We start from the raw sequence: 16,221 nt of genomic DNA, 5'->3' as shown, positions 1-16,221 counted from the left end.
AGCATTTGTCTTGACATTCTGGTATGAACTTTATTTCAGGGTAACCAAATGGTCCTAGAGGAGGTGAAAAAAATTTTTTGTACAGAATTAGAAATAATAAAAGAAAAAATAATACTATTATAAAGTCATTATTTTGTAATTGCTGGTGAAACAACCAATTCATAAAATGGTCATTAATGGATGGTGAACCACTTTGGTGAAAAGCTGACAGGGGACCTTCTGACACAGGATAGGGCTATCACCACCTGCAAACAGGAGGAGCCTGGGACCCGAAATGCACAGTGGAAGACAGCTATCCAGTCAGAACACCTGTGCTCCCGTGTAAGTAAAAAATAAATCTTTTTTTGTGTGAAATCACTGAAATATGGGGCGACTCATTATAGACGTTAGCTTATTATAAAAGTATATCATTTATATATATTAGAACGTATAAGCACATAATTATATATATTTAAAGACATATACATTACAAAAACATACCGAACACATTAGAGTGTATGCCAAGGTCTGGGAGAGGAATAAGGATTAGGGATGAAAAACAAATAAAACAAGAAAGAGACCTAGTATCAACTAATGATGAGAGTTTAACTCTTAAGGAATAAAAAATAATTTAAAAAAGAGGAATTTGCCCTGGCCAGGTAGCTCAGTTGGTTAGAGCATCGTCCTGATATACTAAGGTTGTGGGTCTGATTCCCAGTCGGAGCACATACAAGGATCATCCAATGAACACATAATTAAGTGGAACATCAAATCAGTGTTTCTCTCTCACTAAAAATCAATAAATAAAATTTAAAAAATTAACCAATGATTGCATACATAACTGGAACAACAAATTTATGTCTTTCCCTTCCTCTCTCTCTTTAAAACCAATAAATAATTTTAAAAAGGGAGAAAAATCTACCCTTTCCAGAGGAAGCACAGGCTAGTTTGCTGGTAATTATCTCCTGCCTTGAGGAGCACAGAATAGTTCTGGAGAGAAGGCAATCATGTCCACTAGCAGTCTCAGGCCTGAAAAATTCCCTAAATTGAGAATTTCAAGTCTGACCATCACGCTCACCTCTTCCTGATGGTGATGACACTGGAGTCACTTGCCTTTCCCCAGACATGGAGCCTGGACCTAGCCACCTTCCCTTTGGCACCAGGCTGAGGGAGGCTGCACAAAGTACAGATGCTCATTCTGGGCCTGGGTGCATCCGCCTGCTCAGCCTCCATCTCTGCCTGTGGTTGGATAATGTGTTGGGAACCATCCTGCCTGGTTTCAGAAACTGTAATCCCCCATGGCTAAGGCTGAGTTAAAAAGAATTTGGGGCCATAAGCCACTTAAGAGACAAAGCTTATCTTCCTGGTAGGGACACTGCCTCTGCCCCCTTTCACTTCACCCTGCTTGGCCCTGGACGGATGACTTGTTAGCCAATGATGGGTAAGATTGCTCAAAGGAGGGACAACCTAAGACAGGCATGGTCATGAAGGGGCCCTCAGGGAAGGACTTGGGGGGCTATAGAAAAAGGGGGTGATGGACCCTCGCCCCTCAGCTTTGACATAGCCTGAGTCCTCATTCTGTCTGCAAGGAGTCTCTTAATCTCTTGGCCGCCTTACTTCCCCTCCCTGACTTAAGCCTGAAACAATGACAGAGGTGGATGAGGTTCTGTTCTAGAAAGGGTGGGTTCCCTAGGGTGATCAGGCCTAAGAAAGAATGCATAAAATCCTATGAAACCTACTTTACTAATACCCTCAATTTAAATAAGGGTCCAAGCATGAAATGAGTTTGTTCCCCAAAGTTTTATGGTCCTTTAGCTCTCTGACCCTGACTCTAAATAAGCCTTCATTGTTCTTTGAGTGTTATCTATTGTTTGATCATTTCTGCCTGACAATGATTGATGAGCTTTATGTATATATATGTTTGTATATGTATGTATGTGTATGTGTGTGTGTGTATATACACATGCCCTGTATTCCTATGCAAATTAAACCCAATAAAAGCCTGTCCAGGCAAGGGACAGGGTCGGCCCTCTCTTTCACTGAGAGAGTGGCGTGTCATCCCTTTTCCTCCACAGGATTTCTGTAGTCCGTGTGAATTTATCTAGTCTCACCCATAACGCCGTGGACACTGCAGGCCAGTGTCCGCATCAATAATGGCCTCACCTCCAAAGATGCTCATGTCCTAATTCCTACCTTACCTTATATGGTAAAAGGGACTTTGAAGATATGGCTAAATTAAGGATCTTGAGATAAGAAGATGATCCTGGATTATTTCAGTGGACCCAATGTAATTACAAGGATATGTAATCACAATGAAACAGGAGAATTAGAGAAAGAAGAGGTAAGAATGGAAGCAGAGGCCAGAAGGAAAATGCTATGCTGCTGGCTTGATGATGGAGGAAGGGGCCATGAACCAAGGAATGCAAGCAGCCTCTAGAACCTGGAAAAGGTGAAGAAATGGATTGTCCCCTAGAGTCTCCAGAAGGAATGCAAACTTGTCAACACCTTGATTTAGCCCAATGAAATTGATTTCAGACATGTGATCTCCAGAGCTGTAAGATGATACATTTGTGTTGTTTAAGCAATTAAGTTTATGGTAAGTCATTACAGCAGCAATAGGAAACTCGTACGTTGGCCCTGCTGCTGGGCAGCACTAACCTGTTCTCCCAGGAAAGTAGGGTCTGTGAGAGTGGGAAGTGGAGAATCAGAGAAGACTTCCTGGAAGTCCCTGCAGTCAGACTGAACTAGGTTCATATTATCATTCATTTATTACCTCTCTGACCCCGATCAAATGCCTAGGCAATGATACATCGTTAACAAGGCATTGTTTATAGGGTTGCTAAGAATCAAATAGTGTTTTTGAATTACCTACTATTACCTAATTACCCACTTAAAAAAAATAACTTACATCTCCTGTGGGTTTACACATCCATTCCCCCGTTCAGTCAGCAGATGTCACCGAACTACCGGTACGTGCCTTGCACTGTGCACGCAGTGACCTTGTGGCCACTACAAACCCCAAGCATTTCTCACCTATGCTGCCAGTGCTCAGCCTCACTGCCCACATCCCAAATGCACACCCTTACACTTGCCCACTCCTACAGTTTCATGTCTCCCTGATATACCCATCCCAGCCAGCAACACCCCTGTCCTACCAGGTGCTGTCTCTGCAGCTGCCAAGAGCAGTCTCATCTCTGCCTTTACCCCAAGCCCTGACTAAAGGCCCAGGCCCACTTGGAGGACAGTACGCTCCCTCCAATCATACTTACAACACTCTGTTTTCATCTTATTCTCTCTTACCTCTTTGTATCTCTCCCCCTTTTCCCTCCATCTCTTTCTATGAGCTACTAAACAGATCTTCCTTGTAGCCTAGGAAGGCCTAAATTAACAGAAGAGCTAAGCCTCAAGCATCCAGTCCAGAGACAGGTGGGAGGGACCCAGGCTGTGTGCTTACTGGGTTCCTCAACTACTCTGGCAGTGATATAGGGCCTAAGGTATTAAGCAGGATGCCCAGACCTACCTGGAGTGCTCAGGCATCCCAACTTACCTCACCTCTCCAGCTCCTCAACCCTCAGATGCCTATCCAGTTGAGCTACAAACCCCCAAGCTGTGGAGCTCCCCAACTCCACAGGACCCACCTGGATTTCCTAATCTCAAACCTCTCCACCCCAGCCCCTACCTCTAACCTCCAGGTTTGAAATGCTGAGCTCTGCCCCCATGACCACTGTGCCCTCACCCTCCTTCCCCAGAAAAATGGTCCAGGATTGACTTCCTTATATCTGCAGTCCAGATTAGTATCCAATCTCGGTCCAAGGTTGTCTCTCCTCAGAACCTATAGCTCTTCTCTAAACGTTGCACTACCTCACAGTAGGATGAGAACATAAATATTAAAACAAAGGAAAATTGCTTTCAGTCCTTTGAGCCTGGATAGTATTGACTGGGTGAGGTAGGGGAACAATCTGGCCAAGTGATGGACTTGTGGGCAGACAGGCAGGCAGGACATGTGGGTTCTCTAACCTGGGCATTACCATGGATTTAACATGGATGACACCGGGCAAGTCTCTGACCTCTCTAGGCCAGTCTCTCCAGCCTGCCTGCACAATGAAGGGCTGGTCTTCTGTAATGCAGTATTTGAATTCAGAAATTTCACCCAGCTACCCATGGCAATGGTGCATAATGGTGAAATGGCCACAAGAGGGCAGGCAACTTCTTCAGCTCAGAAGTTTGTAGACCAAACAAACAAGTAAGCTTCAAAAAGAAGTACAAGGTAGTTTACCAAAGAACACACTACAGTATGGCAACAGAACAGGAATTTTAAAAGGGTATGTGAATTTCCAGCCTGGAGACTGGGAGATCAGGAGCCCTAAGACCAGGAGGGGTGGTAAGGAGAGGGCTGGTGGACAGCAAAGGAGAGGCTAAGAATATATTTTAGTGATTTCAATCACATTAAGGTGATGGGAAGAGGAGAGAGGGTGTTTAGGGGAGAGCCATGAACTGAATGTATTGCCCCCAAATGACCGGGGGTGGGGGGTGCAGAACAAGACTGGAGGAGTTTAGGGGAAGTGGAGATGAGCCACTTGGCTTCCTTCCCTTCCCCAGCATAGACTGAAAAGTAGAGAAACTGCAGCAGTTACTCTAGGGTTAGGGACCACTCCTACCACTCAGGAGGGCACAGCAAATAGGCAAGGATGACCCGGTATCCTTTTCTCCCCTCTTTGCCTTCCAGTAATCTAGTTTCAGGGCCCAGGAAAGATAATGACCAACATATGGGCAGTTACCTGGAGTTCAAAGGGTTAATGTCCAAGAATTCATTCTTTAACATCAGCCACAGCCCTTATCTCCTCATCCTCTCCCTGAGCCTCAGGTTGGCAGCTTTCCTGAATTCCTTCTTTGGTGCAATTGGTTAGGGCCCTGGGACCTAGGCCTAGGGCCAGTCTGCTGCTCCCTCCTCAGGTCCTAGGAGTCTAGGGCTTGCTCTGAGGGAGGACGTAAAGTGGCCTTTCCCTGGATCTCTCTCTCCCCGCAGGATGTGGGCCCTAGGACTAAAGAGCCTCTGTCTTTTCCTGCCACACCCCCCTCCATTGTAACTAAAACAAGGGGATTCCTTGTGTCCCGGTCTCTGGGCAGGTCCTTGTGACCAAATGGCGGAGGGTTTGGGGGAGGGTGGGGGAGGGGAAAATCACAGGATTAGAGAAGACACCTCCTCACTTTGGAGATTCTGGTACACCTCCAGGGCTCTGAGACCTCAAGCTTATCCTCCCTCTGGCTCCCATCAGCAATGGGGAGAAGAGGCTGGGGGACTCATCTGCATATAAAAGGCCTGAGGCCTGAAATGGAAGTGGAAATCGAGAAGGTGTGGAGACACAAAAGCTGAATCTCCTGGCAGATTTGGAGCCAGAATACAAGCATGGGGGCAACCCAGGGACAGGGTACCACAGGGGACTGTGGCAGGGCAGGCCAAACAGACTTCTGAGAGCAGTAGGTGGAGGCCCTGGCGGATCTCCCTCCCCAGAAGCACAGAGACAGGAGTGCTGGCACCAGACAGGGATGTGGCCGCAGAGGCAGCGAGACCACCTGGGATAAAATGTGAACACCCCGTTTAAAAGGTATGAACCTTTCTGAAAAGAAGCGCAGACATCTAACAGTGGGAAACTTTCCTGCCAGGAGGGGTGTTCCGCTCTCCCTCGCAAGAAGCAACGGTGTGGAGAACAAGTGGCATGGTCTCCTTAGCAGCAGCAGTTCAGACACTGCTAGGCGGACCTTTTGCCACCAAAGGGCTGGTAGAGTGGAAAGACTAATCTATTCTGGCAGGAAAGGACATCACTCACCAAACAAGAAACGGTGGTTCTACCAACCCCAGAGGTTTCTGGGCAGGCCAGTCCATGGAGGGGTGGCCCTGAGTGTCCATGTCCCTCAGCAATCCTGCATCTTGGCCAAGAGGGGAGGCCAAGGCTCCTAGTTATTGGATGAGATCATTATACCCCCATCTCTTCCTCAGTGATCTCCTAAGGGTCCTAAATCCCTCAAATCCTTACCTAGTTACGGGGCAAAGGGGAAAAGAGAACATCATATCAGGAGCCACAGGTCAAGCTTCTAGAGTCAATGTATCTATGGAAATAGCTCTATGGACCCAGTAATTGAGGGATAAAGACATAGCCTCCCCAGAGACCAGAGGGATGGTGAGGCCAGGTTTCCATGATAACTGATTTCAATGCAGCCTCTTTCTAGTCCCAGATTGAGGGAGAATCAATTTCAAGGGAGACCAGGGCCTAGTGGAGAAAGAGCCACAAAAGTACAAGAGTGGAAAAGTTGTTACAGGAAGGTCACATCATCCTGGCACTGTCCCCAGTACCAGTGGACCTCAAAGCCCAGCTTGGCACCCTCATCCTCTGGTGGCTCAGGAGGTCCACTCTGGAGCCCCTCACCTGGGGGCTTCCACACAGCCCTCAAGCTCCCTAGTTTGGCAGCTGTCAGGTCCACCTCAGTCCTAGCCCTTTCCCCACCAGGTATAACCTTTGCCCAGTCCATGTCAGGACGGGAAGCACTGAGGGGGCCCTGTTCATCCAGCTCGCCAGGGGCCACGGTGTCCAGGAAGCTGCCAATGGAGACACTGTCCAGCCGGTCCGTGGAGCTGATGTCTGGCAGGCTATCCCAGCTGCCTCGCCTTGAGTGGCCTGGACTCCCACCTGTCAGGCTATATTGGCTGCTGGTAAGGCTGCTGCAGTGGCTGGTCAACGTCCCCCGCTCTTCCAAGAGCCAGCGCACCGCCTCAATGCCCTCGTTCAAAGTCACCAGCTGCTGTAGGATCTTCACGTCGATGGCTCGCAGGTAAGCCTGGGGGAGTGGGAGAAAGAATCAGATTTCTGGCCATGGGTTTCCCAAATGTTTCCAGAGGCCCCTACCTTGTAGTCCAAACAACTATGTTTCACTTTCAAAAAGCATGGATGTAGAAGGGTCTCGAGTGTGGTCCTTAGAAGCAGACAGGTTACTGTTTTAAAATCTCACCTCTGCCACTGATTATCTGTATCACCACGGCCAACTTTTTTGAGGCTCGGTTTCCTTGTTTGCAAAATAGGGCTAACTCACTCACCTCACAGGGTGGCTGTAGGAATTTTGAGATGCTCTCTATTATGTACGCAGCACAGTGCCTGACATAGAGAAAGGTCCCAGTAAATGTTAAATACAGGGTCTGGCAGAAGTAACGCCTGCTTGAGTGTGGTTGGTAGGGTAATAATATGGGTGTAATAGTTTATCGTTTTAATTTGAACATTTCACCTAAAGTGTCACATGGTGTGCTTGAGTGTGATAGTGCTATGTCACAGAATTACATGCATATGATTTCGTAATAAAAAGGGGACGTTATTTGTGCCGGAGCCTGTATTAAAATCTGATCCTACTGAGCATTGAACTTCATAGACAGGGTGTTACTACTGACTGGTGAACCTGTCCAGATTCACCAATAAGACTTAGAAACAGCCAAAGAATAGTTTGATAGGAGGCCAGGTGTTACACGGGAAGTAGACTGGACCAAAAGAAGGCAAAAGCTGGGGGATAAAGAGAGAGCTAACTTGGTCCCCCAGTCCCTTCAGGGTGTTGGTAGCAGTTGTTAAGGGAGGGAACAGTTGGCTAGGGCTTCGTAGAGTCAGAACCCTTCTGACTGGGGATTCAGGGCTTCCCTCCACCACACACCACTCTCCCTGTTTGTACTGGTAGTGAGTCTGACTTACTGGGTAATCTCCAGGGTCCCTTCCAACTCAGATGCACTGAATCATCTTCCCCAAGCACAAGTCCGAACCTGTTTCTCCCTGGCTCAAGAGTCTTTATGGGCTTTGCGCTGCTCTTAGAAAATAAAATCTAAACACTTTAGCAGTTGGCATTCAAAGGCTGACATAATATGGCTCTTTCCATCTCTCTAGCTTCACCTCTAACATACCTCCCTGGGAACTCCAGGTCCTGCCACACACGACTTAAATTTCCTTTTATTTAGTATTACTTTTAATCAAAGGAATAGACAGATGTAGATTAAAGATGCAAACGGTTCTCCAAGATTTTTTATGAAAAGTTCCCTGTTGTCCTAAATCCTACTTCCCAGAGACAACTATTAATTTTTATGTTTATTTTGATGCTTACCTTCTAATTTCCAAATAACATGCTACTTGCTGATTTTTAAGTCCTAGGTGTTTTCTATTGGCTTCCCACACATAGAAGGTTAAGGATTTAACTCTCTCATCCTACTCCCCATTCCTCTGCCATACAGGAGCCCTCCCTGGCTCCCCATATATGCAGTGATAGATGCAATATATCCAATAAATTAATTACTCAGTGTTTGCCTTATCAGACTTTAGAAATGCTATTCACAGCTAAGCCATGTGGTTTACTATAGTTACTTTTTATTTCTTACAACTTTATGTCTTCATAGGAAGTACATTTGTTGACGCCTACATGTTTTAAAATGTTATTCTCTCTTCACACTGTTGACAATTTGGCTGGGTATAGAATTCTAGGTTGAAAATACTTTTTCCTCAAGATTTAAGACACTGTTTCATTTTCCTTTAATTTTCAGTGCTACACTTAAAAAATCTGGCGCTACTCTAGTCCCTGATCCTTTGTATGTAACTATATTCCCACTCTTTATGGAAGTTGGTAGGATCTTCTCTTTGTTCCCAGTGTTCTAAATTATCACAGTAATTTGACATGGTGTGGGTCTATTTTTATCCATTGAATTGGCTACTTGTTGAGCCCTTTTATCGGGAAACTCATGTCCTTCACCTCTAGATTTCCTTTTATTATGTCTTAATAATTATTTCCCCTGCATTGTTTCTTGGCCTTTTGGCTAAGATCAAGTATAATAATTATTTCTTTTTTTTAAGAGTTTATTTATTTTTAGAGAGAGGGAAAGGGAAGGAGAAAGAGAGGGAGAGAAACATCAATGTGTGGTTGCCTCTCACATGCTCACCACTGGGGACCTGGCCCGCAACCCAGGCATGTGCCCTAGACTGGGAATCAAACCAGCGACCCTTTGGTTCACAGGTCCGTGCTCAATCCACTGAGCTCTGTCAGCCAGGGCTAATAATTACTTCTCCTTCAATATCTTTCTGTTCTTTCTGGAAGTCCTATTATTTAGATAGAGGGCAACCGGGGCTGATTTTTTTTTCATTTTTCTTCTTCCATCTCTATATTTGTTCTAGTTTCTGAACTATTTTGAACGTTTCTATTGAGGTTTTCTTTTTGTTTTTGCTATCGTGTTTTTATTTCCCAGAGTTGTTTTTAGTTTTCTGAATGTTTTCCTTTTTTATACCTTCCTGTTTTTGTTCACGGTGAAATATTCTCTTTTATCTCTTTAAGGATATAACTAATGAATTGTATATAAGTTCTCATTTTCCTGTATTATCTCATTTTATTCAAGTTGTGTTTTTTTCTTTGTTTAGGTCTACATGCTTAGAGGGTCTCATCAGATCTCTTGTGACTTTGAGCTACTACTCACACTTCAGAGTGGTCTCTAAAAAGCTGATTGGAAACTCAGAGTGCATGTGTGAGGCTTGCCAACTCTGAATCTCATGAAGGGTTATCTGGCTGGGCTGTTTGACTGGGTAAGGCCTGAAGTCAGTATTTTTCCTTTGGTTCATCATAGTCACCATATTACACACATCTAGACAGGATAATGTAAGCAAAGCTGACAATGTGCTGGAAGCCAAGTAGGGAGAAAGGCTGGGAGGGGTATTTCATAACATTTAGTACATTTTCATGTAATCCCTTCTGTCTTCAGCTTTACTTGGTATTTCCTAATTTGGATACCTTCAGTTCTATTTTTATTTTTTTAAGATTTCATTTATTTATTTTTAGAGAAAAGGAAAGGGAGGGAGAAGGAGAGGGAGAGAAACATTAGTGTGTGAGAGAAACAACAGTCAGCTGCCTTTTGCATGCCCCCTGCAGGGGACCTGGCCAACAGCCCAGGCAGGTGCCCTGACCAGGAATCAAAATGGTGACTTTCTGGCTTGCAGGATGATGCCCAACTCACTGAGCCACGCCAGTCAGGGCCAGTCCTATTATCTTTAAAATATATATCACTTGATAAGTGTTTATTACATTATTCGGGAAATAATTTCTTGCCCTGACTGGTGTGGCTCAGTAGACTGAGTGCTGGCCTGCGAACCAAAAGGTCGTTGGTTCAATTCCCAGTCAGAGCACATGCCTGGGTCCCCAGTTGGGGGCATGCGAGAGGCAGCCGATTGATGTTTCTCTCACATATTGATGTTTCTCTCCCCCCTTTCCCCTCTCTCTAAAAACAAGTAAATAAAATATTTCAAATGCCTTTATGTAAAAAAAATAATGGAGAAACTGTCCTTGTTTAACAAAAACTTGCCATTTCAATAAGGAGATGTGGACATAAATAACTGAAATACCAGACTGTACTGACTATTAATGACAAGGTAAAATAATTACCTTCAATTATTTCATACTGGGGACAAATATATTCCTTCTGGGAAACCAACGGTCCTAGTCCGTGACCAAACTGAATGTATTACACAGAATTTCTCATACTAAAAATGCTTCTCCTGCTTTGTTTCCTCTTCCTCTTTACCTCCCTCCTTTTAATCCTTTTCTTACTTCCTTTCATCCTTTCTTCTTCCCTCCCCTTTCTTCCTTATTTCTGTTCTATTCTTTCCAAAACTTACATCTTCAGTATTCTGCTAGGATAAAGGAGTGACTGGTACCTGTTTGCACAGTTAAGAAAGGGACCTTAGAGCAAGATTCGTAGAACAGACACTTTCACCAAAACCCTTTTCTTTTCAGCTCCTGCACCCCCAGTTCCAGAAATACTTGCTGCTTCTAATTCTTGAGACCTTTGAAGGTGTTAGAAATGCAAAATGGGTTGCTTTTTAACTTCCAAAACTTTGCTCCTATCATCTTCTCTCCTGTTTTTGTCATAATGGTTTCGTGGCTTTTACAATAACCCTTCTACTGGCTTTTTAGTGGAGTTTCAGGAAGGAATGTAGGTAAATGCATGTGTTCAATATGCCATCTTGCACTGGAATTCCCACTGACTTTATTCATTTTTCAAGGCCCAACTCAAATGCCCCCTCCTCTAGCAAGACTTCCCTGCCTTCCCCAAGATTGAATTAATCCATTTGTTCAATATGTATTTGGGCGGAACGACATTTATTGAGTGTTTCTTACAGGCATGGCATCACGTTAGATAAAGGAAGAAAAGAGACCATTTCTTGCCCTCAAAGAGTTCACAGTCTAGTGGGTCAGATAAGACAATGATGTGAGCACTTGCAAAATTCGGTGTAGCAAGTGCTAGGGCTGTGGGTACGTAGAGGGCCATAACCCAATCAGGGAAGTAAGGAAATACTTCCTAGAATAAGGGACATAAACTGAGACTTGAAAATTAAGTAGAACTTACCCAGGCATAGCAATGGAGAGAGGCATTCCAACCAGAGAAAACAGCACATCTCTTCCAATTCAAAGTAGCCTTTTTGGAGCACAGATCTGTCCCTCTATAATGAAGACTCTTTCAGAAAGCCCTCCCTGGGTTCCAATAGCACTTACTGTCCTGTACTAGAGTTATTAGTCTGTCTCTCTCCTTCCCTAACCCACACTGTGAGTTCCCTGAGACCAGGTCCTGCCCAGCTCATTTATGGTGCTTAGCCCAGGGCTGGGTAGGTCAGATACAGTTCTGTGATTTCCTTGCCTTTACTATCCTCAGCCTCCTCTGCTGGTCCCAGGGTTCAGGAGTTTGGGTCCTACCATGTTGGTGGGAAATGAATCTGAGGGCCAAATTCCATAGTCCTGCGATAGTGGGATTCCCTGCCTGTAACAGCATCACTCCACCGAAGAGAAAAAAGCAAGCCTTTCTTGCCAGAAAAAGGAACACTCATTTCACACCACCTCTTTGGAAACAAGAAGGGGGCAAACAGTTCAGGACAGATGCACCCTCGGAGGCTGTTCCAACCCACTTCTCTTCCCAGGGGGATGCAGGTTTCCCACCCCTCACCTTAACACAGACTCTGCCCAGCCCTGAGGTCATAATATGGCTTCCTCTTCACTCAATTCAAATTAGGCCCTGGGGTAAAAACCCAGAGATCCAGTCCTAAATCCCTGGTCATGGATTGAGATTCTCAGACCACTCTGGGAAGAGGCAGAAAAATTGAGGTCAAGAGAGAGGCCCAGTTCAAGATCACAAAATGATGCAGGAGCAGAGCTAGGACTTGAACCTATGCCCCCCACTCCTTGCCTAAGGGTTTTCTCCAAACTCTTCTGTGGGGTGGTTGTCGTAGCAACAGTTATTTGGGTGGGAGTATTAAGCAGAGGAGGTTGCCACTGGTACACTAACCTTTGCATAGGGGAGAGGAGCAGGAGGGAAGAGGCCTAGAGGCAGGGATGTCCTTGACTTCAAGGGCAAGACCGTCCCTCCCTGTTGGAGAACTGGGAGAAGGACAGTTGAAGGTCAGTACTTGGAAGGCTTGGACCATTTCTGTCACAAGTGGGTCCAGGGGAAGCCCCACTGCCCTGCCCCTTTGTCCTCCCTGAGTGCAACCCAGCAGGCAGGGCACAGTATATAGTGATCCATGGCATCCTGGCCTGAGGAGGGAGAAGGGAATGGGGTAGGGATCCATAGGCCACAGAGGGGGACTTGCCCTGTTCTGGCTCCCAGAAGGCTCTTTCCCTCCTGCCCTTCAAGGGCAGCCAAGGGTCCCAGGCCAGGCTGGGTCAAGAGAGACCTAATCAGAAGTTAAATGTACCCCCTGAAAGTTTACAAATAGGTCATTTCCACCAAAGGCAGAAAAGAGTTAGAACCAGGAAAGGCAGGCACGGCTCCTCCACCAGCTCCTGTGCGAGTTCAGGCAAGTCCCTCAACACCTACAGCACGTTTGTCTGAGATTCGGAGAAGACTGCTTTTCTCACCTGAATGACAAGTGTCTCAAGCATCTGGCACAAAGCAGGTCTCCGTGGTAGATGTGAAGTGTAGGCAGATCATCTGGGTTCAAAGCCTTGCTCTGCTTTTTTTACTTTTCATATGACCTGGGGCAGTTACTTAATCTCTTTGTGCCTCAGTTTCTTCATCTATAAAATATTACTTACCTAGTTGGGTTGCCATGAGGATTAAGAGATTATCTTGTAAAGTGCTCACATGATGCCAGGCACTGCACTCGGTGAAAGTTCATTTCCAAAGCAGGGCACTCCAGGCGGCTCTTTCTAGGCCTTAGGCTAAAGTTTGTACAATGAGGCAAAGCCAGGCCTCTCTCTCCCTTAGATGGGCACTACTTTAGAGAATTCGGCTCATCTCCTACCTTCACGGCCAAGTGCGCACGTGGCCTTCAAATCCTTCCTCCAGGCAGCATTCCCTGATTGCTCTGCCCATAAGGCTCTCCTCCCAGCCTCTCAGGCTGTCTGGGAGCCCCCATGAACTGGGAGCCCCTGTGAACTCCTCCGCCTCTCCTTCACAGCTCAGTCTGGCCCAGAGCTGGGCACACAGTGGGGCTCCAGGAAGACATGAACTCACGTCCTCACTGTGGCTTCCTGGTTCTGGGCCAGACAGCAGCTGGCACTTCCTCAGTTCCCCAGAACTTGGCTGTAAAGTGATGGCAGGTGTAAATCACCTCCTTCACCGGAATCAGGGACCTGGGGAGCCTGATGGGCCCCAACTGCCCTTTTGGCTCTCAGTCTAGACCAGCAGCAACAGAGAAGTGGGAGGGTGCCTGTTTCCTCCTCTTCTCCCCAAAGAAGTGCAGTTAAGATCCAAATAGCCAGTGTACCTTGGGATTGGTGGGAGGAGACTGAGTCAGAGGGGGTGAAACCAACACTGATGGTGCTGCTACTCCTGTCTGCTAAGGTTCTAGGAACTGTTCGAATATTCTAAGAGGGATTGGGAGACTATTAGGGAAAGGGAGGATGTTTTTCGTGGCACTGGTTCAGGCGCTTTTCATCCAAATCTCTTTTGTGCTGAATACTGTCACGAACACTGGGGGCCTCAGAAGAACAAACCCCGGGCCCAGTTCGCAGGAGGAGGAAAAACCGGTTGCCCTATAATGGCGGCTGGGGGATAGATGGCCCTGTGGGTGAGGTGGTAGGGGTGGAGGGGGGACATTTCTGCTATGCTAGGTTCTCAGTGCTTCCCAGTCTTCATCTCTCTCCCCCCAATTATTTGGCAGGAAAAACTTCCAAAAGCCTGAGCCTCCCACCCCAAGCCTTCAGGACCCATCTACACCCCATTCACCCTTGGGGAGGCAATTAATGGACCTAGGAAAGATCCTGAAGAGTTAAGTGGGAAGTTTTAATTCCCTCGTCTCTAGTCCAACTCTGAGTCGTTCCTTCAGGCCCCACAGTGAGGACTCGGGTCCACTCCCCCTTGCCCCACCCCGGCCCGTGGAGCCCACACTCACCAGCTCCATCTTCAGCGCCATGATCTTGTCCCCCAGGCAGTGGCCCGTGCTAGGCGCCCCAGGGAGCAGCAGGGCTCCAGAGGGTCCCGGTTCCCGTTCCCCTCGAAGCCCGCGGAGCAGCCCTTCGGGGGTCTTCCTGCCCACCTTGCCTTCAACGTCTCGCAGGTCAGGCGTCTGGGACTCTGCAGTCCCCTCCATGCGGGCCTAAGCCTGAACAGAGGTGGGCGACCAGACGCTGGGGGTCCCGATCCCAAGGGTCCTCCTGTCTCCGCTGCTAGTGCGGGGCGGAACCGGTGGGTCCCCGCCCGCGCCGCGCTGGGGAGGGAGGAGCGCGCCGTAACACTCTGAAAAGCCGCGCAGAGCACTATGTTTGTGTGTCTATATATATTCGAGTGCTGCGCAAACAACCTCTGGTCCTGGAGTGATTAGGGCTGAGCGATTCTGCATTTGTACCTAAAGGAGCATTCAGAGAGCTCAGTGCCTTCTCCCCACCCGGGCACTCAATCCAGCGGCACACAGCAGGCGCCCAAAATATGTTTGCTGAATGAAGGCTAAGCATACGAGTCATGGATGTAGGAATTAAAGGACCAGTGGTAACAGAGAGAGCTACGGAGGGTTTTGGAAGGCTTCCTAGAGTAGAGCTGGATCTAAAACTGGGGTTAGAATTGAACTAGCCACTGACACACACACACACACACACATACACCCTACGCCTAGCCACCACATTTAGACTAAGGGAGGGGAAAGTAAGTTTTGGCCCATGAGGAACAACAGTATTGAAGCTGAGGAGGTCTACATGGGCCAAATCATGCTTGCTCTTGTAAACCGACGCTTTTTAAACTTGACTGTTTACATGAACTACCCTTGAATCTTGTTAAAATGCAGATTATGATTCTCTAAATCTGTGATGGGGCCCAAGATTCTCCAGGGATCACACTTTGAGTAATAAGGTTATAGAAGATGGTTCTAAGATGCTTGGATTTTATTCTACGGCAATGAGGAGCCACGAATAACATGCTTTGGCTTGATTTTGGTTTTAATCCAAGTAGTTCCAGGCCACGGTTACAGAAGGATAAAAGATAGTTACCCCTTGCCCTATTTCCACCTCTAGTCCCACTGTGGGAGGCAATCACTTTCAGCTGTTTTTTTCTGGTATTTATACTCATAACCCCACAGTAGGTTTAAACCACTATTTCTTCATTTTAAACATTATCTACTGACTTTCTATTACGATAATGTGGATTTACCACACGTACACTCCATACTTCCCTTTTCCACTGGCCCTATATATTTTTACCTTTGTAATTTTAAGTAATATATATTTTCCTTAGTATCTTTTTTATTTTTATTTTTTCTTTTAATGATTCTAGAGAGAGGGGAACGGAGGGAGGAAGAGAGGGAGAGAAACATAGACGTGAGAGAGAAACATCGATTGGTTGCACGTGCCCCCAGCTTGGAGACTGAACCTGCAACCCAGACATGTGCCGTGATGGGGGAATCAAACCTTCGGACTTTTGGTTTGTGGGGCAACGCCCAATCAACCCAGCCACACTAACTAGGGGTCCTTAGTATCTCTTGATCCACTGATAACCTAAATTTTGGAGCTATCATCCCACCATTTAGGGAACAGATGGAATATGGAGAGTTAAAAAAAATACCTAACTGATCCTGGCTGGTGTGGCTCAGTGGATTGAACACTGGCCTGGAAACCAAAGGGTCACAGGTTCAATTCCCAGTCAGGGCACATGCCCAGGTTTCTGGCCAGGTTCCCAGTAGGGGGCACGTGAGAGGCAACCACACACTGATGTTTCTCTCCCTCCCCCTTTGTTGAAAAATAAATAAAATCTTTAAAAAT

General features: G+C 46.6%; 1 protein-coding gene across 1 annotated transcript; it reads right to left on the bottom strand.

Annotated features, from left to right (window-relative positions):
• Positions 1–817: 817 nt before the first annotated feature.
• LURAP1 (leucine rich adaptor protein 1) lies at positions 818–14,759 on the bottom strand. Its single transcript, XM_024571167.4, has 2 exons — positions 14,367–14,759; positions 818–6,813 (listed from the first exon to the last, which is right to left on the bottom strand). The coding sequence occupies exons 1-2, from the start codon at positions 14,562–14,564 to the stop codon at positions 6,292–6,294; spliced, it is 720 nt and encodes a 239-aa protein (XP_024426935.1). The 5' UTR covers positions 14,565–14,759; the 3' UTR covers positions 818–6,291.
• Between the last annotated feature and the right edge of the window lie 1,462 nt (positions 14,760–16,221).

The sequence above is a fragment of the Desmodus rotundus genome, chromosome 3 (assembly GCF_022682495.2).
Source record: "Desmodus rotundus isolate HL8 chromosome 3, HLdesRot8A.1, whole genome shotgun sequence".
NCBI lineage: Eukaryota > Metazoa > Chordata > Mammalia > Chiroptera > Phyllostomidae > Desmodus > Desmodus rotundus.
Note: the sequence above shows the minus strand (reverse complement) of the source record. Positions and strands in the feature narration are given on the sequence as shown.